The sequence below is a fragment of the Thalassophryne amazonica genome, chromosome 9, assembly GCF_902500255.1.
Source record: "Thalassophryne amazonica chromosome 9, fThaAma1.1, whole genome shotgun sequence".
NCBI classification, from domain to species: domain Eukaryota; kingdom Metazoa; phylum Chordata; class Actinopteri; order Batrachoidiformes; family Batrachoididae; genus Thalassophryne; species Thalassophryne amazonica.
The window spans coordinates 24,481,376-24,508,738 of record NC_047111.1 but is presented as its reverse complement, the minus strand read 5'-3'; the positions used below and the strand labels follow the sequence as shown (position 1 = coordinate 24,508,738).

Genomic DNA, 27,363 nt, shown 5'->3' with positions numbered 1-27,363 from the left:
ATTGCTATGTGTTTTTGCAAATATGACATCCTTGAAAAAAGCGTAGCGTTTCCTCTAACGTGCTGCCTAACATCAGCTTTTAATGTGCTGTCGCCTCTGAGCTTATCAATATCAGCTCGCCCTGGAACGCTTTGAGTGGAACTTGGTGAAGAAGGTTAAGTCGATTGTTCCCATGATCCATGTTTCCTGGAATGTGGCTCGTACCATCAAGGTCACCGACCAGGACACCTTCAAGATGATCAAGTGAGACGTGTCTGTGCTGTTCTTTGTGTGTGTTTTAAATCTATTTTTGAATGCTGCGTACAATGGTTTCTTTCAGGCACTGCCTGCTGCAGTCCATCAAGCATATCCAGATTCTCAGAGACCAGCTGGTGGCTGCAGGGAAGAAGATCTCTTACCAGAGTCGCGTGAAGGACGAGCCAGCTTATTACTGCAATGAGTGTGATGTAAGTTTCTTTTCCCTGCACGTGTTATTATCCTCATTGTTGATGCATTCAGGCAATATCAAACTGTGTGCAGGTGGAGGTGTTTGACCTGCTGTTTGTGACCGGTGAAAACAGCAGTAAGAAGACCTATGTGGTGCACTGTGAGGACTGTGCCCGAGCTAGGAGCCCCTCCCTGTCAGGAATCGTGGTGCTGGAGCAATACCGCATGGAGGAGCTGATGAGAACATATGACAGCTTCACCTTGGTCAGTCTCACTTCATAATGTTGTACAAGACCAATAATAGTAATTAGATTAGAACAGAATAAAAAAAAACCAAGAGAACTCAGTGAGAAAATAAGATAAGAAAGGGGGGGGGGGGGGGGGGGGGTGAAGAAACATAGCTGTTACATATTAAAATTGGTATTAAATATAATGAATCCAGTTTTAATTCAGGTCACGAGATAATTATTTTCAGTGCTATGTGATTGTTTTTTTATGTCTTTGCAGGATTTATGCAAAGACACTGAACCAGTTTTTTCTTGAAACTTGTCCCAAGGAGGAAACCATTATAGTGCAGCAAATAACTGAAACAATACTTCACATGGTGACACAAGCACCAAATTCAGCACAAATTCTCCTTAGACATTGCTCTTTGGAAAAAATGACGGGTCACTTCAATTTTCAATTGGGGGCCACGTAGGGGTCAATTGAGAATTACACAGGGGTTAAAATATAAAAATGCTCCAATCATATTGAAAACTATACCACATTATTTTTCTGATCATAAAGATTCCAAAAAGGTATAGTTTGGACTACCTATGACTGAATGTTATGGAGTTATGGGGTAAAAACCTTAAGAATGGTGACAAAGGTCAATTTCAGTTTGTACAGGGGTCAAAAGTTAAAGTGGCTCCAATTTTAGTTAAAAAAAAAAGGTGCAAATCGTTGATTGAGCTACTTGGATTAATAAATGGAATAATTTTGACTGTTGAATGCTTGGTCTCTAAAGTAAAGGTCAAATAATATTGACGTCCATTAAATTCTATGACATGTGACATATGCAGAGGTGTCAAATCCGGCTTCAGAAAGTAAAATTCCAGCCACATATTTGTTCCATCTTCCTAATAAACCAGCTGATTGTAATTAGTTCAGCTCTTCAGGCAGTTGGATGAGCTAATTATTGAGATCACCTGTTTTAGGTGCACAGGTAGAAGCAACACATGGGAGGGTTTTTACTTTCTGAAGCCGGATTTGACACCTCTGGACATGTGTTACCCCGTAACATGATAACTAAGCATGATACATGGTGCAAACTATTCCTTATTGAAACCCTATTAACTCAACCTATAATTTGCATCACCTTTGAACAAAATTGCAGCAACTCTAACTTTTGACCCCTGTACAAACTGAAACTGAACTTTGTCACCATTCTTGCTGTTTTTACCCCATAACTCTATAGAATTCAGTCATAGATAGTCCAAACTATACCTTTTTGGAATCTTTACAATCAGACAAATAATGTGGTATCATTTTCAATATGACCGGAGCATTTTTATATTTTGACCCCTAGGTAATTCTTCAATTGACCCCTATGTGGTTGCCTATTGAACATTCAAGTGGCCCGTCAGTTTTTTTTTTCTCAAAAGAGTAATATCTAAGGTGTACTTTTGCCAAATTTGGTGCTTGTATCACCATTTGAAGGATTCCTCTGTAAATATTCTGTTATCTGCTGCACTATTAAGCCCCCGTCACACATAGCAAGAATGTGGAGGAACCATTCCAACACGGCAAATATTGCCATAATCCGATGAAGTCGGGAAGAAAGGACGCATGGTCAGCCGTGGTCTGAACACATCCGGGCTGCCTCGTGCACACCTGCAGGATGCAGCCCAAACATATTTCAAACAACAGTCAGATGACACAGACTGCTGTCAGACGGCACCGACATTGAAGCTGTCACTCACCCACTCACTCACTCACTCACCCACGCAATCAAATCTCCGCTCGTCGTCACATTCCCAGCGCTAAACTGACCTCTCATCAGTGTGTGTCTCACATGACGGAGTGCGCGCGTGTACATGTGTAGAACAGGTGATCCGAGTGATGAGCAAGGTTGGGTAGGATTTCTTTGAAAGGTAATCCAAAAGTAATCAGATTACAAGTAATCCAAATGTATGTACATTTCAAAGTAATCCTACCCAACCTTGGTGATGAGTGTGTGTCCACTCAGCTGTGCGCGTCTGTTCACAATGGCCGAACAAGCCGCTAGGCATGCGTGCCTGCGTGTGTTGGGAAGGTGTAGTGACACGGACCCACAACAGGGGGCGTTAATGAACGGACAATGGATGAGCCAAAAAGTAACAATTTAATGTTGTGAATTGCACAACGGAATACAGACAAAAACAATAGAGGAGTACAGTCAATCATACACAAGGTGACGTGTGGTCAGGCTCGAGGATAGAAGACGTCTGTCCAAAGAAGAGCCGGATCCCACACGGCTTCCACCGCCAGCGGATCTGAAGAACACCGGAGCCGCCATGTCCCGAGTCCCAGGTGGCCACCGTCTCCAGCTGTCAGACCAGGGACTGCTGGCAGAAACAGAAACAGTTAATGGTGGGTGTGTGAAGACAATGTGCTGAAATGTTCACTCAGCTGTGTGTATATGTGTTCATAAACGCTGTAGCAGCCGCTCTGCGTGCGCACAAACAGGCTGACAGCTGTTGTACAGTCCAGTGAAAAATCCCTTTAGGTGTTTGATCAGTATATACTTGCATTGTTAGATTTTATTTGTCCAGCTCGACTCCTGGCAGTGCACCAACTTCCCACGTGTGCAACTTTCAGATGCAGTGGATTTTCTCTTTTTTCTTTTTTTAAACTCTTTTTTGTTGTCATTTTCTTGATATGCATCTTAACACAACTGTAGTTGGTTTATCGTTGTGGGACAGCGCTTCACATGGGATTTAATCATACCAAAGGTGGATTATGCATTTGTCATCTGATCAATGTTGCCAGCACAGCGCAGCCAGATGAAAGGGACGTGACCAGCTGTCTGCGCTGTCCTGTGGAACACGAGGTACCGGAGGTGAGTTACATGTTTATTTATGTCGTCATGTGGTGGGCAAACATTTCCACATCATACCTGCTAAAGACGTAGGAGGTGAATGTGTAATAATACATTACAGAGGTGACATCCCGTTCAGCTGCGTTGCGGCGCTGCACCGAGCCTCTGACGTGTGCACAGTGCCACATACGTGTTATTACATGTCAACATTTCCATCGCCCTCCCTGGCCGGGGTTTACTGGAGGTGGACAAACGTGGCACAGCATGTCGGCAGGCTTTGCTGTGACCGATCGATCTCAGAGCTTAATCAACCGTGATCAGATGGTTTCAGATGCTGTTTTGATGCCGTCAGAATGTATAAATTGCGGTCAAATGGTCGTCAGATTACACATGGATCGCCGTCGGATAGGTGTCCCATCTCGATGGCGCCTGGAGAGTTTTGAACATGTGCGTTACACTCGGGGCCACCGGCCGATTTTAACCAACTGTGTCGACTTCCGCAGATGGCTGTCAGAACATTTTGGAACTGAAATCCGACACTTTTCAGATGTGCGCCAACGTCCCTCTGCGTGATTCCAGCTATGTGTGATGGGGTATTAACTTTTAGAGTGGATCTGATTAAGGGGACGGATCCAGGGATTTTTTTTTTTTTTTTTACTTTCTTTAGCATTCCGAAAGTTTTCAACATTTTAGTGAATTTCTCAAGAGTTCATTTGCAGCTCTTTTTGAAAAAGAAAAAAAAAAACATGTATATAGTGCTAATGTCTAAGTGCAGGTGCCATTGTTGCAGATCCGGATAACAATCCAAATTTTGTTGACCAAAATATGTATTTGTAGGTGGTTATCTTTATTTATTCATTCATTATATGTTAACAAACAATGAGGAACCTGCAGCACAGACCAGTGTATCTCCAGTAATGAGGATTCAGTGAGGTGCAAAGAGTTTTCATTGATCATTCAAATTTAGAGGCGAATAAAGATGAATTTTGAAGGGGATCCAAATAGAGGGGTGGCTGTAGGTTTTTTCCAAGTTAAAAAGCACTTCAGGTGTTGGTTGAGGTATGCGCCTATGCCGTTCTAATTTCATATAACATTAAGTATTTTCATTTAGTAGACATGGTGTTAGCAGAGGAACATCGGGTTACACTGTGGTAGGTATCACTATATTTAATGGAAAATTGGCAAAGGGTGTAAATGTTATGATATGAAAATGTACTTGAGTTTGATTCCTGGTATTATGTGTGAACATCTTAATTTAGTTGGAAAAAAGCCTATGACAGTCAGTGAATGCAGCCAAAGCAGAACTGATGATACATAAATGATCTTGACAAAATGTTTAATTCACAGAAAGGTAAACTCCAGTTCTATTTTTAGATGTTTTTGGGTTCATATGGTCATTTGGGGGGGGAACAATTTAAATCTGTGCAGTATTGATTTAGGACAATAACACTGTCACAGGCTAACCAGCTACATCATATAATTATATGGGACAAGATAAAAACACAGTAAACTGATTCTTGTCACCACTAAAGAGGTGAAAATTGTATTTTGCCAGCATGGAGAGGATCAGTGTGGAGAAAAAACGTGTGCATATTTACCTTACTAAATGTAAAGAAACTTTTTATAATGTTAGGTTATAAAGTTAGCCGCTTACCTTCGCATCCTGACCTTTCAGCAAAACTGATCTCCACCACAAGTCACTGTAAGTCAAGTGTCAGTGAGGGTCTTGTTCCTATTGTAGGCCACCTGCACAGAGTTTTGGACCTGTAAAGACCACAAAAACATGCACACACATGGTTTAAACTTGTTAGAATCAGTTCTGACATGTGGTCTGTTTGTTCCCTTTCAGTCTCCATTGCCCTTTTCAAAGTGACGACTCCACCCTGGTGTCTATCAGCCATAACCAAAACTCTAAGGGCAGCACAAATGTTGTCTTCAAGGCAGTCGCTTCCTGCAAAACACTTTCTGAAAGCAGCCAATCACGTTTGCTCAGTATTGTTTACATCACACAATAAGGTATGGATGCTCAGCTGATCCAACTATATAGCTCACTGTTTTCCCCACACCAGCTGCTGATTGGACTCGTGTTGTGAAATAGAATGACTAGATTGGTGCTTGTCATGAAAAGCATTTTGGACATGTACAAAAAAAAAGCAAAGCACTGATAGCACGGAAAATCAGGTTAAATGTGTGTGACGGACACTGCTGTGATTCACAAGCATCAAGTAGCCAGTTTTGTGTCTGAATTCAGGTACTTTTATGCAAATCCAGTAGAACTTTTTTACACCACTCTAGTTATTCTACGTGTCCATGAATTTGCTGTGATTCTGTTGTACCAGCAGGGGGATCGCTGCACAGGAGAAGTAGCTGATTGTCACATTGGCATTGTATTGGTTCCTGTTTTGTTTGGTATTCAGGTAAACTCTTGACATGTCTAATTCCTGTCTGTATACACTTCAAGGTGCTATTCCAATCTTATTTATTCAGCTTAAATACTTATAAAGTTTTACCAGCCTAGAAGTACACCACATTGGCCTTTTGAAATGTATTTAGAGGTAATTCGAGGACCGAAAACACAAATAAGGTTTTATGTAAGCATTAAAAAAATAAACTTTTCACCCGTTTCTTGAAAATACGGGTTTACTAGAGGACTGATGTGGTTTCACTCTTTGTTGGGAATCACGTCTGTATATAGAAAATTCAAATTTTTTTTTCTTGTTTTTAAAGCTAACCTGTCGTTGGTGTCGTTTCTCTGACAGACCTCTTGTGATTTTTACTTGTGGAGTGGGAACGCAATCCCAGTTTTACACCTCTTTCGTTGTTCTTCTTTCCACACAGAAAATAGATTTGTAAATTGTGAATTAATTTATAGTAAATACGTTGGTGTGCACGGGCGTGGGGTACGGCGGGGGTTCGTGACTGTTGTTGAGGTGTTAAAAGGTCAACAAACAACAAAAGTAAAAATTAAAAGGTTCTAAATGTATAAACAATCTGATGCAAAAACTTAATGTGGACAGTTAGACCTGCGTGACTGCAAAAACAAACGTTTGACCTCAGACTTGGTCTTCAGTCATCAGTAGTTTGGTGTTAGGGTTCCAGGTCAGATCTCACTCCAGCTGTTGCAGGTACCATCAAGTGCAATGTATTTTCCAGAGTGCAAGTTGCACCTTTTTTCTGTATTATCAGCTCTTGAATTTGGGATCTTTATGCATTATTGTACAGTGATTTTTATTATTTTATTATTATTCTTTCATTACTGAAGTTTACTTTTACTGCTGAAAGCCTCTTTATAAATAATTATTAGATTATTATTAATAAGAAACAATAATGAACAATAATAATTATTTTTTGTATAGAAGTCACAGAACCTCCCAAACTAGTTAAAAAAGTCATATACTCTGGAAAATACTGTAATACAAATGTTAAAGATTTTTTTCAAACCATGTTTGTTTTTTGGGAACAAAAAGCTAATGAACTGGTTTTGCAAAAGAATAAAACAAGTTTGTAACTGTTAACAGTTCTTAAATTTTGCTCCTGAGACACTGAGGACTTGACTTTTTTTTAATCCAAAGTGCAGTGTAGCCTGATGAGACAAAGTGGAGAAAAACCAACCACAGTTTGTGACACTTTGTGGAACTTTAAGGAATGTTTCTGCCTTGAATTCTGTTCATCAGGCTGTGCTAAATCCTAGATTGCAGACAGCGAGAGGTCGTGCAGGTCCATATGGTGCAATAATGTATTATGCTGTTTGTTTACTGAAAAGTGTCAATCATTTGGCCCAGAGGCAGTAGAGGACAATCCTTCACTAGAAGAAGAAAATAATAATAATAATAATCTTTCTATTAACCAAATATTTGTGGCTGCTGGTCGCCTTTAAGTGTTTTATTCAAACAAGTATACACACACTCACACACAAAACCGACAGGCACGGTGAGATTATATCAATTTGTTGCAAGAATTTTCCAAATAATTGTAAGGATTTTCAGGCTAGGTTTCATCTGTTTAAAAAACAAAAACAAAACAAAAAACAGTTTTTGGTTTTATTTTGGCTCCAAAACTAACAAGGTGATGGTTATGATATTCATTGAGAACATTAGATAGAAACTGCGCCCCGTGTGCAGCTCAGCACTTTGCGTGTACTGTGAAATAGCTGCTGTAAATTTTACAGTCAATTCCCGGTAGCCTGTGTGCCAGTTATTTACTGTAAATATTACTATAACTGATATCTGCTGCAGCACCTGAGCTATGTCACTACTCCCAGAATGCACTGTCTTATAGTAATATACTCTATAAGTGTTGCTGTAATCTACTGCGACACTTAGAGTAGAATAGCATACAAACTACACCTAAATTTTACAGTGTGGCAGCATCCTTTGTGTAGAAATTGTCTATTTCCCACTTAACTAAGAAATTCTAAAGCAGTTTTTAACAACACAAGATTTTCTGTATTTTGTTCAGTTCCACAGGAACTCTTGCTCAGACATGGATAGGGCAATATGCATATGTAGCAAATAAAGATGTATCACATACATCTTTGTACTGGCGTTATAAGTTCAGCGTAGCATTACTGTAAAGTTGACTGTTAGATTGTGGTCTTGAAACATAAGATTTCATCGAAAACATAGCAAGGGCAACACGGTTATACACCTTCATAATACTTGCAGAATTGTTGTAACTACTGTGCATTACACTGGACCTTTATGCCAACGGCCTGCTTTCCATTTTCTGAATGGAGATTAATCTTGTATACTGTACAACATCCAAGTCTTTGAGTAATCATTCCCGCTGTCCCCGTTAGCCTGTGCACACCTTTTAATGTACATAATGTATTGTTTTCAGGTTTACTCAGATTTGTGCAGTTTTGTTCTCAATCAAAAATCTAATTTGTATGGGGTAACATTTCTCCAACTCAGCTGTTTATCTCTGTTGTCAATATAATGTAATGCACCCTTCAGAATACTTTACATTACTGAAATGGGAATTTTTTTTCCTAATTTTATACCTCTTTTTGTTGTCAGTTTGTTTTTGGATGACAAAATAAAAAGAAAAATTGTAAATGTGACATTATTTATACTGTATATGGTTGTTTTCTCATATATTTATTGCATATCAAAGGTACTTCACTTGTTAAGGGGCTACAAGGTATTTTAAAATTGTGCTACGGTCGTGGTGTGTGAATAGGGGATCGGTGCAATCAGGGGGTGGTTTAAATTTTATGGTGCTAGACCCCACCTGACCTCAAACCCCTCAGTAAACAGCATAAATGATGTATTAAAATTAATCTGTGATACAATTTAAACCAACCGGTTGGTGCTTAGAACCATTTCACTAGAGTTTACTGGTGACAGAAATGGAATGATGTCTTTGTACTGTATCTAACAGATAAATACAAAAAAACTTTTTGAACTTTTTTCCATTGTATGAAATTCATAAAATTGTGTATAAAATTGTGAGGCATTAGTGGTTTTCTGATGAACATTAGCAGTAGATGTAATTCTTAACACCTTTTGCAATGATTTTTAGGTTTGTGACTTTTAATGGCGTCAAGGTTTGAATTTCTTTTCTCCTTCTTCTTCTTTTGTGTGTCTTTCACATTATTTGAATGATGTAGTGACTTTTTCCCCTCGTTTGATTTATGCTGCACTTACTGTTTGAAAAAGAAGCCGCATAGAAAACCTGAGCCAGACCTGTCTTAAATCTCTGTGATTTTTTTTTTGTGACATATTGTATTGCTGTTCAAGAAAATAAAATGTTTTGATAAATTATTTAACGACGCCTCTTGATTTTGCTGACTCTGTGCTAGCTCCGTCAGCACTAGTTGACTGGGTGCTAAGTGACTGGATGCTAACTGACTCCTGGGTTTCAGACATGAGCAAAAATGATTGTAGAAATTATTTTTTGTATAAACCAATATTTCTGGTTGTTAAAACCTGGTTGTTGTACAAAAGATTCAAAGATTTGTCGCTGAGATAGATGATGACTGGAGTGCAATCTGATATTGGGGAGAACTTGTACCGTCTTCAACTGCAAAGATGAAAAACAATGTAATAAACATTTGGCTGTGTTGTATATCGGCAATAGTTTAGAACTTTATTACAGACTGAATAAATGACACAAAATCACCTTGTACTAACAGAGGTGACGTAGCAGTAGAAGAGCTCACTCTTGCCAGCATTTTAGCATGAAAGGTGAAGATTTTAATCATGCTGAAAAATTTTTAGGGACCTGAAGAACAACAGCATTGCCCAACTAACGACGACTAGCGCTGGTGGACCTCATCGCTGATCGTTAATCAACTCTTTGCTCTCTATAGGCAAATGCCGGTGTTGCTGTCTGATCGGTCCCCCCATCTGATCGGTTCCCCCATCTTTTATTATGAAATAATGCTGAATTTATGTAGAAATGATTGTTGTACAAAAGATTCAGAGATTCATCGCTGAGATAGATGATGACTGGAGTGCAGTTTTAAGCAGAAACAAGGCGATAATGGCTTAATCGTTGCAGGCACTCCAAAATGACGCATGCGGAGTGAAGGCAGGACCAATCAGACCGCAACACCAGGCTAATCACCAGAGTGTGAATGAGACATTAGTGTCACAAGTTCAGGCGACATGACTGAGCTTTTATAAGACTTCGACTGGAAAGTACGATCCAAGAGGGACCAATTTCAGCAAGATTAAATGTGACAACACAATGTCACAAATAAAAGATACAGTGCATCCGGAAAGTATTTACAACACTTCACTTTTTCCATATCTTATGTTACAGCCTTATTCCAAAATGGAATAAATTCATTTTCCCCTAAAAATTCTGCACATAACACTCCATAATGACAACATGAAAAAAAGGTTTTGGAAATTTTAGCAAATTTATTAAAAAATTCAAAAACTAAAATCAGGCGTACTTAAGTATTCACACCCTTTGCTCAGTACTTTGTTGATGCACCTTTGCCAGAAATTACAGCCTCAATTCTTCTTGAATATGATACCACAAACTTGGAGCACCTAACTTTGGGCAGTTTTGCCCAGGATGGGGAGCATCTGTGCACAACCATTTTCAGATCTCTCCAGAGATGTTCAATCGGATTCAAGTCTGGGCTCTGGCTGGGCCAATCAAGGACATTCACAGTTGTCCTGAAGCCACTCCTTTGATATCTAAGGTATGTGCTAGGGTCGTTGTCCTGCTGAAAGATGAACCGTTGCCCCAGTCTGAGGTCAAGAGCACTCTGGAGCAGGTTTTCATCTAGGATGTCTCTGTACATTGGTGCATTTACCTTGACCTCAATCCTGACTAGTCTCCCAGGTCCTGACACTGAAAAACATCCCCATAACGTGATGCTCCCACCATGCTTCACTGTAGGGATGATGCCTGGTTTCCTGCAAACATGATGCCTGGCATTCACACCAGAGTTCAATCATTTCTCAGACCAGAGAATGTTGTTTCTCCTGGTCTGAGAGTCTGTCTGGCCACTCTACCATACAGGCTTGATTGGTGGATTGCTGCAGAGATGGTTGTCCTTCTGGAAGGTTCTCCTCTCTCCACAGAGAAATGCTGGAGTTTTGACAGAGTGACCAGTGTTAAAGCTCCAAGTACTGCCTCCTTTGAAAGATTATATAAACCCATGGTCAAATGAACCAGGGAAATGTAACCCTGGTATCTATAAATTTTACTTGAAGTTGCATGAGCTCAGCCCAAATTCGGAAAACAGACATGAATGAGATGTTCAAGACCTCGAGTCAGGATTCATGTACACTCATGTCAGTGTGTGTCTTGTTTTAATTTAAGCAACACAATTCATATTGGCTTTTATATTTTTGCAGTATTTTGCAAAAACTGCTGTTCTGAGACTTCGTGTTGCCATGTCACCCCACGGTCACCAAAGGGAGCCACTTGTCCAGATATTACTCGGTTCTTCATCAGCTTCTCCCTTTTTGCTTGTGGTGGGGTGTCTCCATAGCACATGTGACCTGAAAGGTCAAAACATCCAACAAAAGTACAATTGCAATCACTCACTCATCGTCAACCGCTTAGTCCAATTAAGGGTTGCGGGGGGCTGGAGCCTATCCCAGCTGTCATACAGCGTGAGGCGGGGTTCACCCTGGACAGGACACCAGTCAGTCGCAAAGCCACACATAGACATACACATTCACACCCGCACGGACAATTTAAAGTTTCCAATCCAACTAGCCTAACACACAAACTCCACACAGAAAGGCCCCAGGTGGGAATCGGAACCCATGACCTTCTCGCTGTGAGGCAACAGTGCTAATCATTATACCACCGCAATCATCAGCGATGAAAATATTTAATTCCTGCATAAATGCGTTGCTACACCTTCAGATGTGAGGACTGCACATACTGAATTAAATCTAAAGTGTTTTGTTATTATTATTTTATAACAATTTAGGAGGAGTTCCAAGACAATGCAGAGATGTTAAACACCAATTAGACATTAAGTGTTTTTGTTCATTAAAAACGTGATGAAGTGCAACAGTCAAAAGCAAATAAGTCGCATTAAAATTTTTGCAGAATTTTCCAGCACTGAGAACCCAGTATGAATCAAATGTGAAATGCGTGATAATGACTTGGTCACATCATGTTGCCAAACGCGGTTTATTGTTTTGGTTCATTCTCGGCCCACGCTGTGGGTTTCCTTGGGCCTGTCAATGCGGTACACATACTCGGCCGGCATGAAGTAGCCCAGGTACTCCACGCTGTCAGGCGTGGTGTCGATGTAGTAGTGTCCACCTTCTCCGTGATGACTGAAGCAGTGTGTGTGCTCCACACGCAGGTCCAAGCTCTGCGCACAGACAAACAAGTGCACCAATTTAAAAAACTGCACGCTTCCATGAAGGCGCGCTGACAGGCCGAGTGAAGTCCACTGGCACTGAACGTGTGTTTGCTTTGCTTACAGGGTCTCTGGATACCAACACAGACTGGCAGATGAGCGGCGCGCTGACCTCAAAGTGTTTGAGCCATTTGTTGACGTCATCGTCGGTATTGAGCGGGCAGACGGAGAATTCTCTTGGCTTTTCAGAAAACAAGAAGTTAGACATTATACATGAAGCCTAGCGAGAGAAATCCAGCACTGTGTCGACTTTTACCATGATGTGGATTTTAGCTTTGCCTTTCTGGATGATGAAGGTCCCTCCCAGAGCCAGGCTATGGTCAGGGTAGTGACCTTCAAGAGTTTTCCTCAATGCAGTCACAAGACTGTGACCTCCCGTCCTCTTCCTGACTCGAACCTCCAAGACCTGACGATGCACAAAGCTCAAGACTTGAAGTCACTTCCCATTTGTTAATGTTTAGTCTTTCAAACATTGAGGGCAAACATGCACTCAGGCCAAAGTTCATGCACAATACTTTGATTATTAACCTGTAGGAGATGTTTGTGTGTATTTATGTGTAACCACAGAGGTTTATTATTGTCAAACAAAGCTAATAATGGTTGTGCAAAACGGCTGCAGTTACTGTTTGTTCCCTCACCTTTCCAGACTTGCCTTCACATGCATACAGGTTGGCCAGCAGCCCAAAGTTGCAGTCTGAGAATTTATCGCTGTATTTTTCTTGCAGACACTGACCATCTGCTGGATTGATGGAGGAAAAGTAGCTGCTGTTGACTGCAGGCCGTCCCTCTGCTTCAGTCAGGACCAGAGGCATCAGCTGTGGACCATAATGTTAATTCAGCACGCAAACGCCCTTTCACTTTGTCCCGCTATGCACAGATCAGGGAAAGCATGAAGGATGGAATATTTAAAATAAATAAATAAATAAATAAAACCAGCATTGTTTATGATACTGGGTAAAAAGACCCAGGGGCATGATGAGATTTGACCACAATGACTGACCTTTTAGCAAATTTGACCTGGCCTGGTGTTCTCATTAGCTCGGCCTGTACTATTACAGGGGAAGCATTGCTCTGTGCAACAGTTTAACAATTATGTAAAATCAGAGACTTGAACTGGGAACCTTCTGTTGGCCACCATGCTGCCATTTACGACATACTGAGTACAGTACTAATTTGATAATGCCCCATCCAGGAAAAAAAAAAAAAGTGTTTCTGGATCCTCCCTTAGATGCTTAACTCAATCCTAACTTAATAGCTTCCTCCTTAAAAACACAATTTTTAAAGTATCTGATACCTCTGCATTCATTCCAACGGTTCTGGATGCAACAGCGGCTGCACCGAGGAGAAAGGCTCCTGGCAGCTCCACCTCCTTTGACATAGAGTTCATGCTGTATTCCTGGAAGGACAGAGGAAAATTTATATCACATTATCTCCAAATTTTTAAATGCATGAGACCACATGTGGTGGAGCATGTTACCTTGTGTTTCTGAACCAGAGGAACCAGGTACGGTACACCGCCGACATCTGTGATCCGAGGCTTTCCACACAGGCCTACAAGATGAGGGCAGAGGTGGCATTAAAGAAGTTGGACAAGGAAATTGAAACGTGTTTATGCAAAAATTTGACTCAAGTCAATCTGAAAATGGTCAGCTTATTATTGAGGCTTAGTGGTTAGCACTGTTGCTTCACAGCGAGAAGGTCCCAGGTCCCACTCAGAGTCATTAAAACAGCCAGGACTCAGATTTATACCTGTATTTGTTTTTTGTATGTTTTGTGTGTCAGCCCATTGGTTGTTGACAGGTTTATGCTAAATTTTATGACATGCATCCTACTCATTTATTTCTGATGGATCAATCTTTTCCCATAATATAAAAATTCCCACCTACTTTTTAAAACTCTTTTTGGATGGTTAGTATTCATTTTCAACAGCACATTGGATGGCAAAAGTATAATCTCTACTGAAATATACGACATTAAAAAATGTATTCAATATTCCTTATTTGTGACATTATTGATTTAATTACATTTAAATTACATTTAATTACATTCATTGAACTCCTTCCTCAAATGAAGTACAAAAATATATCCCCCCCACCCCAAAAAAGTTTGTCCATCAAAGAAAAAAAAAAAGATTATGAGTGATTTTTTTTTTTTTTTTTAAGAAATATGAACAGTAATGCGTTCTCCTGTAGAGGCAGCATTACACTCTTCAGTGTAAAGCCTGCTGGGGAAAATTACGAAGAAGAAGAAACTGCAAACATCACATGATCCCAACGGATAACAATAATAAATAAATAAAAAAATTTGCAGGGGTGGTGGCCAAGTGGTTAATGCGCTTGGTTTCAGTTCGGAAGGTTCTGGGTTCAAATCCCACCCCTGCCACATTTCTCCATGTAATGTGCAGTTGCGTCAGGAAGGGCATCCGGCGTAAAACCTGTGCCAAATCAACATGCAGATCCACCTTGGATTTGCTGTGGCGACCCCGAGTGCAAACAAGGGAGCAGCCGAAGGGACTTACTTTTAGCATTTCTGCACACTTTTCTTGCCCATCTGTGATAACATTCAGTGAGATCCAACCTTACTACACATTACTCGACGACACTTTCAGATGCGCATTTTTTTATCCAGTGCAAAGATTTTTAGGGTGTTTTTTTTCCCCCGCTTACCTTTAACAGGAAAGCGGAACGGTTCTTTAGTCAGGTCCGGACAGTCCACAACACTGACCTGAACTTCTTCAAAGTTCTTTTCCAGACCCGTTTGTAAAACTGTAACAAATAATAAATTGTACACACTTAGTGGAGCAGCACGTTTTCCAAACTGTGTGTTAAAATGAGGCCTTACCGTGGCGCAGCTCGTCTAAAAGAGGACTGTGCAGCTGCACCTTCTCTGTTTGACCCACGTCCGTCATAACGTTATCAAACGAGAATGAGTGAATGAACCTGAACCACAGACCATTTGACTGCAAAGACTAAACACTATCAAGATATATATCTTCAACCAAAGTCTTCGTTAACTGGTCTAGCATGGAAGTCGCATGTGGTAGGAGGTATGTAAAATTTGATGGAAACAGACAGCAAAAAATAATAATAATAAAAAAAAAAACCTATTAATTAATGAAAAATAAAATAAAAAAAAATACAAGTTTGATGGAAGAGCATTTACATATAATAATAATAATAATAATAATAATAATAATAATAATAATAATAGTTTGATTGAAATGCATTTACAGCATAAAAAAAGACATTTGATAGAAGACCATTTAAAGTAGAATAAAATAAAAATTTAAATGTGATGGAAAATCATTTACAGTTAAAATTTTAAAACTAATTAAAAATAATTATAGCTGTGAGGGAAGACCATTTACAGCAGAAAAAAATGAAATTTGATGGAAGACCATTTACCTCAATAAATAAATAAATGCATAAAAACAAATATAGAAATTTAACAGAAGTGCATTAACAACAGAAAATAAAAATTACGAATATGATGAAAGACCATTTCCAACAGTAAATAAATAAATAAATAAAGCTGTTATGTGAGGCAATTTACATGAGAAAAAGATGAAAAGGACATGGAAGACTATTTTCACAATAAATTAAAATAAAACAGACATGAAGAAAATTACAGCGGTGGAAAAAAAAAAATCTCTCTTGCAGATCTGATGGAATTTAGTCAGGAAAGGTTTTGCTACAGTTTTGTCAGGGCTGAACCCAGATCTTTACAAACTCTAGCATTTGTTTTATAAATGTATGTTGATGTATGCTAACTTGCTGAAAAAGTGCAAAATGTGACTCCGTTGGGTGTTTCATGATTAACCCTGTGGTGCAGTGAATTACAAAGAACAAAACTGACATTTTTCTTTTGATATGCTTTTCACTCCCTCAGCGTCACGAAAAAGGAAAAAAGTTAGAGCGAATGCTCTCGTCTTATTCAGCAAGATGCGTTCTCTCTGCTGATTGGCCACTTTGGATCAGGTGACCAGTCGTCGCGTTTCCTGCATGTTTGGTTATCGGGGTTTGTCGTCGTTTTATTGATTGTTATTTTGTTCCTCTGTTATGTGATATTTAGTAGAAATTGTTATTTTCATCAGTCGAGGAGTCGGCACGTTTAACAGATTGCATCGTATTTATTGTCGAGCGCGTTAAATCTACTGTCGTTTAGTTTTTTGTTTTGTTCACAATGTTCACAGCACAAAATACTGTAAATTTAACGGAATCAGAAGCCCTGTTGGACAGTAATCCTGCAGATTATGTGGAGAAAATATCGCGATATTTTGAGTCTTCAACGCAACAGAGGCATGATGCCCCAGACAGGTAAGCACGGTGATTCATTCATTCATTGTAAATTTGTCCATATTATTGAGTGATCAGGCACGTGATCCTATGAATTTATTTAGTTTGAAAATGCTATGTGCTGTTAGCCTGGTAAACCATGATTCATTAGCAGTAAGAGAGAGAGACAGACAAGTGAGGGGAGCCACCAATACACCTATGATCACTGACAAAGAATTACAGGCTTCTGTTGATGTCATGGAAACTGCATAACTTCTGTCTGTTGCATCACCAGTTTTATGACATCATGGTGGAGTGGCGCAGGGAAAGATTTTCTTTAAAAAGATGTAAAATTTCGCTTGCACTGAGCTAGTAGGCATATGGGAGACTCAAGCCTGGATTTGATCTGTTTTCTTGTTTCAAAATCCTTCTCTGTTACCCTTCATCTGATTGCGCAACAGACAAAAGTCACATCCACAAACGCCTATGACGTGTTCAGAGTTGCCATGGATTGTCTTAGAGGCTTCCCCCACTAGTCTCCTTTTTTTTTGAGGAATGCCTACTTCAGACACTTCTTCCATACAGTAGTCTACTGTGTGGAACGTCTTGGATTTTGAGGTTGCGAGACGCCTGAGAAGAGCTCATGGAGTCCTGACGCCCACGGGTAGATTTGTCTGCCAGTGCCAGTGACTATATGTGAAGTCTTCAGGGTGCTGGTGCTGTGTTTGTCTTTGCATGATCCAGCACGCAGGTGCTGTGGTGTAATTTTTACCAACAAGTGATGTGCTAACAACAAGCATATGATGACATGGCAATGCCAGAAGGTGATTATGTTGTGTATTTCTGATAACATTTAACAGATGTTTAGAAGGATAAGTATATACTCTTTGTACACAGACTAGGTAATAATAGCATTTAGAAAAACACACCTGATATATTCAAATGTTGTATGCAAAAACATGTTGTGTGAAAACTGTATGCTGCTTAAAAAATGCCATGAGACAAGAAATTGAAATTCAGGGTGAAAATTTAAGTAAAGAGCTTAATTTTTAAAACAAGGAAAATTGAATTCAGTGGAAAAATTAAGATGATTTGGGTTTTTAAAAAAGATTGGATCATAGAAAGCTCTGACAGAGGGCCAAAACAGGAATAAAAACTAAAACAAAACCTGCATCTGCAAAGGCCTGAATGGTTCCAAGAGTCAGAGTTGAACAGGCCGGGATACTTTCCAGACCTGGGTACGAAAAGTCGGTGCAGCATCTGCAGTGATGTGGTCGCTGTATCGGACCGTCGTGGTGAAGAGAGAGCTGAGTAGGGGGCAAAGCTTTCGATTTACCGATCGATCTACGTTCCGATCCTCACCTATGGTCATGACATTTGGCTCATGACCGAAAGAACGAGATCGCGAGTACAAGCGGCCGAGATGAGTTTCCTCCACAGGGTGGCTGGGCGCTCCCTTAGAGATAGGTTGAGGAGCTTGGTCACTCGGGTGGAACTCGGAGTCGAGCCGCTGCTCCTCCACGTCAAAAGGAGTCAGTTGAGGTGGCTCGGGCATCTCTTCCGGATGCCCCCTGGACGCCTCGCTGGAGAGGTGTTCCGGGCACGTCCCATTGGGAGGAGGCCCCGGGGAAGACCCAGGACACGCTGGAGGGACTACATCTCTCGGCTGGCTTAGGAACATCTTGGGGTTCCCCCGGAGGAGCTGGGGGAGGTGTGTGTGGATCGGGAGGTCTGGGCGGCTTTGCTTGAGCTGCTGTCCCCGCGACCCGACTCCGGATAAAGCGGAAGAAAATGGATGGATGGATGGATGGATGGATGGATGATGGATGGATGGATGGATGGATGGATGGATGCGAAAAGTGATCTCATCAAACCTGGATAATTCCAAAAAAATTATGATTGGTATCAGACTTGTTTTATTTAGAAAAGACCACCCTTTGTGGTGGAGAAATTTCCCACTTCACAGTATTTAAGACAGAGGCAAACCAGTGTAAATCAAAGCTGTTCCGATGTTCTTGATGACTCCGTGAATTTTGCTTCCTTTTGCCTGCAAAATAAAAGCTGTTGCTTTGGGTTGGGACTTTAAGGAGGCCTTTTTGAACAACTGAGCAAAGGTAAAACACTTAGACTCTCGTCTGGTGATGAAGGACTCTGTCCAAAGTCTCCACGTCAGTCCCCCAGTGTTTAGAACCCCAGCTGCTGGTGAAGGCCAAGGCCCCGCCCACATTTCATCCTTCATTATTGGTGCATTTGCATGGTCTGAGGAAGCTTTAAGTTTGTTTGCCAAGTACAAAGATTGCAGAAAGTTCCCGGTTCAAATCCCACCCCTGTCGCATTTCTCCATGTAATTGTGGAGTTGCATCAGGAAGGGCATCCGGCGTAAAACTTGTGCCAATTCAATATGCAGGTCCACCTTGGATCTGCTGTGACGACCCCAAGTGGAGAAAAACAAGGGAACAGCCGAAGGGACTTACTTAGAGCTGCAACAATGAAATGAATCCACTATTCTGATAACAGATGAATAATTTTGAGTCTTATTTGAAACTATCCAAATTCTTTGATTTCACCTTCTTAAATGTGAATATTTTCTGGATTATTTTACGAGCCGTTTTACTCCTATGAATGTCTTTTGATGGTGGTCAAAAGAAGACATTTGAAGGTGTCATCTTGGCATCTGGAAAACATTGATCAACATGTTTTTACTATTTTTTTTTTACATTTTATGGACCTAACAACAAACTAACTAATCGATGACATAATCAATCATTTAGCCGGTTCTGAAAATAATTGTTAGTTGCAGCCCTGCATACAATAAATGAGGATATGTGACAAATGAAGCTGTATTTCCTCCAGTCTGGCTCTGAAAATGTGTTTGATTTGTGTCTTTACAGTGATTCAGGGAACAGTCTGTTCATTACACAGACTCCAGTTCCAGAGGCGACAAGATCCAGAAAAAGCCTGAGATTACACCGCACGTCTGCCAATTATCAAGAAGAAAGCGATGATGACGATTCTATCTCTGCTAAGCAGACGAAAGGCAGGAAGTGCAAAACGAACCGATGTCACATCCACAGATTATCAAAATACCATTTCCCATTCCTAATGGGGACGAGCAGTGTGCAGCTTCCTCTGAGCAGGCGGAAGCTGACAAACATAACTCGGCAGCAGAATGCGAGACTCCACGTAAGGTTCAGTTTGAGTCAGAACACTGTTTGCGTCTCATTCTATTTCTAATGTCACATTAGATTGATTACACAAAATATTAATAATAATTTTCTTGAATGGAGTTTGAGAACTGATTTACTGATTTATTCAATTTGGGGTGCTGAATCCGAATCTGACCTCAGATTTCCTGAATCACATCACGTTTTATTTATTTATTTTTGCAATCTGCATGTTCCCTGTTGTTGGATTCCACAAAAGTTGCTCATTCACTCATGAGTTTGACGCCACTAATCATACATAACCTTTTATGTATGATTAGTAGCGTCAAACTCAAGATTCAAAATCATAGTTTTTAAACCAGGTTCGCAAAATGTGAACAAGGGCCATAATATCATTTATGGCACTGAAAAGGTGTGCAAGACTGCAGCGAGAAATATGTTTTCATATCTCAAAAACATGATGTGATTGGCAAAAACTAACACCAGATTCAGATTCAGCACCCCAAATTGCCCAAAATCCATTGAAAACTCCATGTATGAAAAATCATGATGACCAGTGTTATTTTCAAACCGTACATTTTCTCCCAAATCAGATTTAGATGAATAATTAGTTGTTTCATGACTGTTGGGGATTGGGGCTATCCCATCTTTAATTTCATGCAAGTTACTACTGAGAAAAGACACAATGTTGTAAATTGCCCTTTTTCTCAGTTATACAGAAATTAAACATTTTATTTGAGCCACAGTTGCGTTCTAAAGTCAGGTGGATGGAAGAGTTTGTGATAGAGCCCAAAACACTATGGATTTTTGGGGGGTGGAGGGTCAATACTAATTTAAAAGCTGTGATTCCCAGTGCCAGGGTTCTTGAAGATGATTCTCCATCAATTGTCAACTGCTAAACATTGGTGAGATCTCAAACGCTGTGAAACAGCAGAGGGCAGTGAAAGCTCCAGGGGTCTGCAGCATTGTTAGCTGAGCTCCTCCAAGCAGATGGAGATACTGTTCTACTGGCATCGCTAACAGTCTTTGTTTCAATCTGGGATTAGTGCGTCATCCCTACAGACGGGAAGAAAAGACTTGTTGTCCCAGTCTGGAAAGACAAGGGCAATTGCATGGATTGCAGCAGTTACAGTGGTATCACACTGCTCTCTGTGCCGAGGATGGTGCTTACAAGGTTTATACTGAATAGGATTCAGGTCCAGCTACTTGTTGCACAGAGATTGGAGCAGTCTGATTTCATGCCCAAGAAGTCAACAGTCAACCACATTGTAAACCAGCAAGTACTTCTAGTGCTTCTTTACAGTCTATGTTGACTTTCACAAAGCATTCTATTCATTTGATTTGGCTGCTCTCTGGGACATCCTCAAAATCTGGGATCCCCAAAATATTACTGGACATCATAGCCAACATATATACAGGTGTATCTCGCCAAATTTGAATATCCTGAAAAAGTTCAATATTTTTTGTCAGCTATTTCCAGGCATTAGAATTTTCAGGATTCTGCCTGAAAACTGGATTTTTTAGGATGATTGAGACAAAGTATTCCTGACTTTTTTCAAGTGTCTGCTTGGCTGCCAAAAAAGGAGTTCCTGGATTTTAGCAAAATTAGACCCACTTTAGGATCTAATTTTAAAAATTTAGGATCTTTTAAATTTTTAGGATTTTTAAATTTTAGGATATAATTTCTAATTAGTATTATTTAAGAAAGCACAAATATTATATATATATATATATATATATATATATATATATATATATATATATATATATATATATATATATATATATTCCAGACTCATTACACATAAACTAAAACAATTCAGTCATTTTTTATTTTAATTTTCATTAGTCATCCAACAACTCCAAGAAAATAGAAAATGTGTATCTCAAAATATTAGACTATTTCATTTCAAGTTTGAATAACTCACTGTTTATGCAGTATAAGTACCATAATAAATCGTTGGGAATATTGTTGACTTCCCAGTTGTCCTGAAGACACTTGGTGACACCCTCCATGAGGACAGTAAGCCACAGAAGTTCACTGCTGAAAAGGCTGACTGTTCAGAATGCTGGATTGAAGCATATTCATGGAACGTTTACTAGAACGGAAAAGTGTGGTCGGAAAAGATGCACAAGCAACAGGGATGACCACAGCCTTGAGAAGATTATCAAGCAAAGCCGATTCAAGAACTTGGGGGTGGGGCGGGGGGGTTCATGAGTGGAGTGAGGCTGGAGTCAGTGCATCAAGAGTCACCACACACAGATGTGTTCATGGAAATGAGCTAAAAGCATCCCAATCCTAGTATCAAGCCACTCCGGAACCAGAGTTGATGTCAAAAGCATCTAACCTGGGCTACAGAGAAAAAGAACTGGACGGTTGCTCAGTGAGGGCACAAGTGAACATACTGTACCTTTTAGAAGTTTATTTCTGTTTTTAGAATTTTTTTTTGGGGGGGGGGTGATCTTATGAAATATTCTAATATTTTGAGATGTGCCTTTTCTATTTTTGGACTTATAGGCCATAATTATCCTTTTTAAAGTGTTTGACAAAACATTTTAATTCATATGTAATGAGTGTAGAATATGTAAAGTTTTCACTTTCTGAAATACCTAAAATTATTGAACTTTTTTTGCTATATCCTCATTTGAGAGATGCACCTTTAGGGATGATGTGCTATACGAGGGCTGTCCATAAAGTATAGGTCCTTTTTATTTTTTTCAAAAACTATATGGATTTCATTCATATGTTTTTACGTCATACATGCTTGAACCTGCGCATGCGTGAGTTTTTCCACGCCTGTCGGTGACGTCATTCGCCTGTGAGCACTCCTTGTGGGAGGAGTCGTCCAGCCCCTCATCGGAATTCCTTTGTCTGAGAAGTTGCTGAGAGACTGCCGCTTTGTTTGATCAAAATTTTTTCTAAACCTGTGAGAAACATCGAAGTGGACACGGTTCGAAAAATTAAGCTGGTTTTCGGTGAAAATATTAACGGCTGATGAGAGATTTTGAGGTGATACTGTCGCTTTAAGGACTTCCCGCGGTGCGAGACGTCGCGCAGCGCTCTCAGGCGCCGTCGTCAGCCTGTTTCAAGCTGAAAACCTCCACATTTCAGGCTCTATTGATCCAGGACGTCGTGAGAGAACAGAGAAGTTTCAGAAGAAGTCAATTTCAGCATTTTATCCGGATATTCCACTGTTAAAGGAGATTTTTTTAATGAAAGACGTGCGGACGGATTGCAGCGTTGGCTCGCAGCCACCGCGACGCTCCGCCACAGGAAAAACACCTCTGTTGGAAGCCTTAAGGACAAGTTGGAACATGTCCAGCTGTTAAACAATTTCTCATATACTCACTCCACTGAAAGCCATCAAAAGCTGCCTGGATTTTACAAATGGTTATCAACACGGAGGTGTTTTTCCTGTGCCGCCGCACCGCGCCGGCTGCGTCCCGACGCGCGGACCCGTCCACACGTCTTTCATTAAAAAAATCTCCTTTAACAGTGGAATATCCAGATAAAATGCTGAAACCGACTTCTTCTGAAACTTCCTGAAATGTGGAGGTTTTCAGCTTGAAACAGGCTGACGACGGCGCCTGAGAGCGCTGCACGACGCCTGAGAGCGCTGCACGACGTCTCGCACCGTGGGAAGTCCTTAAAGCGACAGTATCACCTCAAAATCTCTCATCAGCCGTTAAAAATTTTCACCGAAAACCATCTTAATTTTTCGAACCGTGTCCACTTCGATGTGTCTCACAGGTTTAGAAAAAATTTTGATCAAACAAAGCGCCAGTCTCTCAGCAACTTCTCAGACAAAGGAATTCCGACGAGGGGCTGGACGACTCCTCCCACAAGGAGTGCTCACAGGCGAATGACGTCACCAACAGGTGTGGAAAAACTCACACATGCGCACGAGGGTTCAAGCATGTCTGACGTAAAAACATATGAATGAAATCCATATAGTTTTTGAAAAAAATAAAAAGGACCTATACTTTATGGATAGCCCTCGTACATAGCAAGGGCAGAGAGTCTGGGTTTATCCCTGTGATAACTGGTGTTCCTCAGTGATGTGTTCTGACTCCCATGCTGTTCAGTGCTTGCATGAACTTGGTGTTGGGTCAGGGTGTCGACACTAGTGACTAGGGTGCTTTTGTTAGCAAGGAAAGGTTTACTGACCTTGACTTTGCGGACCATGCTGTAACCTTCGCAAAAAACTGCTTTTTATGACTTTGTTTATTCTGGAAAAGTAGTTTTCTCATTGGTGCATATCAGCAAACGTAAACACTGATGCCAGTGTGTCTGTGAAAGGGTTCATATTGGGCGATAATACAGCTCAGACTCTCTCTCTCTCTCTCTCTCTCTCTCTCTCTCTCTCTCTCTCTCTCTATATATATATATATATATATATATATATATATATATATATATATATATATATATATATATATATATATATATATATATATATATATGCTTATAGATTTGTGTCAACTTGCAGTGTTTTTGCTGTAATTTTTGATCCCATTTTTGACTGCTCTGCACTGAGATGTAATTATCTGATTACATCTTCATTGTTTACAGTATTATTCCATGGGCAGCTTCTTTAAATGTGTCCGAGGGCTTCAGCAGAGCCATAAAACAGGCAATAACCCGGAGTGGTCTTTACCAACAGTCGACAGAGATGGTGAAGAGATCTCGCCGCTGTCCGAGTCAGTACACTCAAAGGCACTATCGAACGTGTTTGTAGATTAGACTCTATAACACATGTTGATTCTGTTTCAGAGAAGAAGAATGGTCGGACAATGAGGACATCAGAGTGGTGGTGAGTGGGCTCATTGTGCAGGAACTCTTGTGATGAGCGAGCAAGCATTTTTGGGTGTGATTGCAGTTTGTCTGTTGTCTTACAGGAAAATCATCAATTTGTGGTGAAGCCTAAGAGAGCGCACTGGAACGCCGCAAAGATGAGCAACCAAGAGGCAAAACGTCAGGTCCGGACAGACCTGCAGCAAAAACGGTGGAAGAATCTGAAGAGGACACGAACAACACCGACCAGCGTCGTTCCGGGGGGGAGGGTCTGGGATAGAGTGAGCACTGCTGGTGTCATTTCCCATCGTAGTGTTATGGTCCAGACAGAGGAGGCTTCTGATTGGGTAAAAAAATATCAGAGAATAGTCGGTGATGAATCCAAAACACAAACGGCAAAGACACAGCAAACAATAAACAGCACACAAAGTCAAAAAGACCAGGACTTGTGCAACAACAATGGAGCCACATTATCAACAGCTGATCTGCAGAGATGTCCAGAAGACGACGCGTCCTCCATTATGACCGAACCTGAAGCTGCTGTTTACCACAAAAACAGTTTGTCCCCAACAGGACATGCAAAGGACAAAACGCTGAAGAGCCAAAATCATTTTCCAGACCTCATCAGTGAGCTTCGTCCTTTGAGTGATGAAGCTGTGGTTGAGAAGAAGAAAAAAGGACTTAGTGAAGATGCTGGATGGTCTGTGGACATCACAGAGGAGAACAGAGCGGTGCCTCCAGCCCTGCAGACTGATGATGAGCTGCAGTTTAATGAGAACAGTTGGATGAAGGAGCCGTCATCAGACAGCGGTAACGTTCTGAGACAAGACGAGGTGAGCGCCGGAGATGGTGTCGCTCGTTTAAAAGCAAAGAAAAAGAAACACAAGAATAAATCCCCAGGAGAAGACGTTAGACCAGAACAGGAGGACAATGACTTGGATCCCATCACACGAAAGGAGGAAAATTCTGCTGGCAAGAAGAGGAAGAAGAAGAAGAAAAAGAGAGAAGATGTGGATGTTGAGCAGTTGCTCCCAAGCAAAGATTCCGAACACCTAAATGATGATGCTACAATAATTACAAAGAAGAAAAAGAAAAAAAGGAAACGGTCAGTTGAGGCCGTTGAGGATCGTGATGATGTAACGCAAACTTTGACTTTAGATCCACCACAGATGTTAGAAGGCTTTGAAGAGGCGGAAAGGTGTTCGCAAAGTACTGCAGTGAGTCATGAAACAGCAGAATGCGGTTACGTTAAAAGAAAAAGGTGCAAAAACAAGCAGCAGTCATCCTCCAAAGATGACAGTCTGATTAACAAAGACGGGGAGGATGACTGTGGAAGAGCAACACAATCAGTGAAGAAGAAAAAGAAAAAAAAGAGGCGTGTTTTTCCGATGATTGGCGAGATGGATAAGTCCAACACCCCTGAAAAAGTAGAAAACACTGAAGAATCCCAGAAAACAACTGAAGACCAAAATGCTGAAACGATGAGTAAGACGGAAAAAACGAGGCAGATATCTGACAAAAATACCTCAGAAGATACATTTACACAAAGCAGGAAGTCAGAATCTGTTCGAGAAAAGGTAAAGAAGAGCATCGGCTCCTTCCGTGTTGATGCTTCTTCTCAGTCCACTCTGGTCACGAGTGGTGGTGAGTTTGTGGTGCCGTTGGTCGTCACGTCACAGAAGGCCTCGGTGGCACTGGAGAGCATTTGGAGAGATCACGCCGTGGCATTCGAGCAACAAAACCAAACAGACGAGAGCGTTTTTCCTAAAGCAAAGAGAAAAAAGAAAAAGCGGAGAGATGAACGGGGATCTGAGTGTTCAGGAAGTGTGCCTGATCTGGAACACAGTCCAACCAAAGAGGCCGTGGTATTAAAAAAGAAAATGACAAAGTGTAAAGAGACTCCACGAGATGCCGCGCTGGGTTTAGGCAAACTGTCGTTGAGTCCTTGTGACGGCATTCAGGAAAAATCAGCCGAGAAAAGCTTTGCAGGAAATGTGCCGAATATGTCTGAGACGAACGTGGCAGGAGAACCTGGAGACGCCACATCATCAACGGTGCTCAGAAACCCAACGTTACGTCATCACCTGGGGAAGAACCCCAAAATCAAACCTCATGCAACGAAAAATAGGAAATCATGTGATGTGTCAAATGTGGCGCTCAGCAGCCCCGTCCTCGAGAAGAGTTCTTCTTCTGTTTCCTCAGACAAGATCAAGAAAACAAAGTGCAAAAAGGCCAAAAGGAAACTTTTTAATTTTTACCAAAATTATCTCAGCAACTGACCTCGTCTTTAAGATGACTTTTAATACTTCTAAATATTTTGCATCAAAGCTCTTTTTGTACCAAAAGTCAACCTTTTTTCAATGAAAATACAAGTTCCAGAATATTCCAGTATTTTATCAGTTTGTTTATTCAAACATAAAATCTTTGGAAGCTCCTGTGAACAATGTCTTACATTTTTTTTTTTTAACCACATTGAATGTGGGCATCTTCACTGCCCCCTACAGGTCATTTATAAGAAAAAAAATCAAGGTTTTGCAGATGTCTCCTCGCATGTTTAAAAAAATAATTTTATATCCTTATTTGGTGTATGCTTATAATATTACTCTTGACTTTGTTAGAAATAACAGACATTTTGTGTTTGTTTAAAATTCAGATTTGTTTCTGTACTTTTGCTCCTCTGCTCTGTCAGTGACAATCAGTTTCCTGCATCAGTACGAGAGGCAAAAGTAAATTCAAGAGAGGGCATCCCCAAAATTGCAAGATGTTGATGATGGTCTGATACATTTGTTGGCTCC

At 40.6% G+C, this 27,363-nt stretch overlaps 3 protein-coding genes across 5 annotated transcripts in view; 2 read left to right on the top strand and 1 right to left on the bottom strand.

Annotated features, from left to right (window-relative positions):
* The window catches only part of LOC117516907 (lysine-specific demethylase 6B-like), a 41,745-nt gene extending 32,493 nt beyond the window's left edge, over positions 1-9,252 (top strand). For 2 of the 3 annotated variants that reach the window (XM_034177799.1, XM_034177798.1), the window contains 4 exons: positions 102-243; positions 320-446; positions 520-690; positions 5,337-9,252. In XM_034177799.1, the coding sequence (XP_034033690.1) occupies positions 102-243; positions 320-446; positions 520-690; positions 5,337-5,360 (464 nt within the window). In that variant the 3' untranslated portion in view covers positions 5,361-9,252. Of the gene's footprint in view, positions 1-48; positions 244-319; positions 447-519; positions 691-5,336 lie in introns of those variants that run through there. The other variant, XM_034177800.1, reaches the window with a different exon arrangement.
* Positions 9,253-11,025: 1,773 nt separating this feature from the next.
* On the bottom strand, positions 11,026-15,290 carry c9h11orf54 (chromosome 9 C11orf54 homolog). The gene is made up of 8 exons (XM_034177803.1): positions 15,177-15,290; positions 15,002-15,100; positions 13,813-13,886; positions 13,630-13,731; positions 12,974-13,150; positions 12,592-12,741; positions 12,400-12,516; positions 11,026-12,287 (listed from the first exon to the last, which is right to left on the bottom strand). Exons 1-8 carry the CDS (start codon positions 15,241-15,243, stop codon positions 12,114-12,116), a joined length of 960 nt encoding a protein of 319 aa, XP_034033694.1. The 5' UTR covers positions 15,244-15,290; the 3' UTR covers positions 11,026-12,113.
* A 1,032-nt stretch (positions 15,291-16,322) lies between these two features.
* Positions 16,323-26,959, top strand: pho (phoenix). The gene is made up of 5 exons (XM_034177802.1): positions 16,323-16,651; positions 19,501-19,792; positions 24,347-24,474; positions 24,548-24,587; positions 24,673-26,959. The coding sequence occupies exons 1-5, from the start codon at positions 16,518-16,520 to the stop codon at positions 26,845-26,847; spliced, it is 2,769 nt and encodes a 922-aa protein (XP_034033693.1). The 5' UTR covers positions 16,323-16,517; the 3' UTR covers positions 26,848-26,959.
* The last annotated feature ends 404 nt before the right edge of the window (positions 26,960-27,363 follow it).

Bases quoted from the DNA above. Each gene is read 5' to 3' on its own strand.
- c9h11orf54 (XM_034177803.1), bottom strand. From the start codon at position 15,243: ATGACGGACGTGGGTCAAACAGAGAAGGTGCAGCTGCACAGTCCTCTT. The intron at 15,101-15,176 runs GTAAGGCCTCAT...TATTTGTTACAG, and splicing joins TTTAGACGAGCTGCGCCACG to TTTTACAAACGGGTCTGGAA. The intron at 13,151-13,629 runs GTATCAGATACT...TATGGTCCACAG, and splicing joins CCGTTGGAATGAATGCAGAG to CTGATGCCTCTGGTCCTGAC.
- pho (XM_034177802.1), top strand. From the start codon at position 16,518: ATGTTCACAGCACAAAATACTGTAAATTTAACGGAATCAGAAGCCCTG. The intron at 19,793-24,346 runs GTAAGGTTCAGT...CATTGTTTACAG, and splicing joins AGCAGAATGCGAGACTCCAC to TATTATTCCATGGGCAGCTT. The intron at 24,475-24,547 runs GTCAGTACACTC...ATTCTGTTTCAG, and splicing joins GAGATCTCGCCGCTGTCCGA to AGAAGAAGAATGGTCGGACA.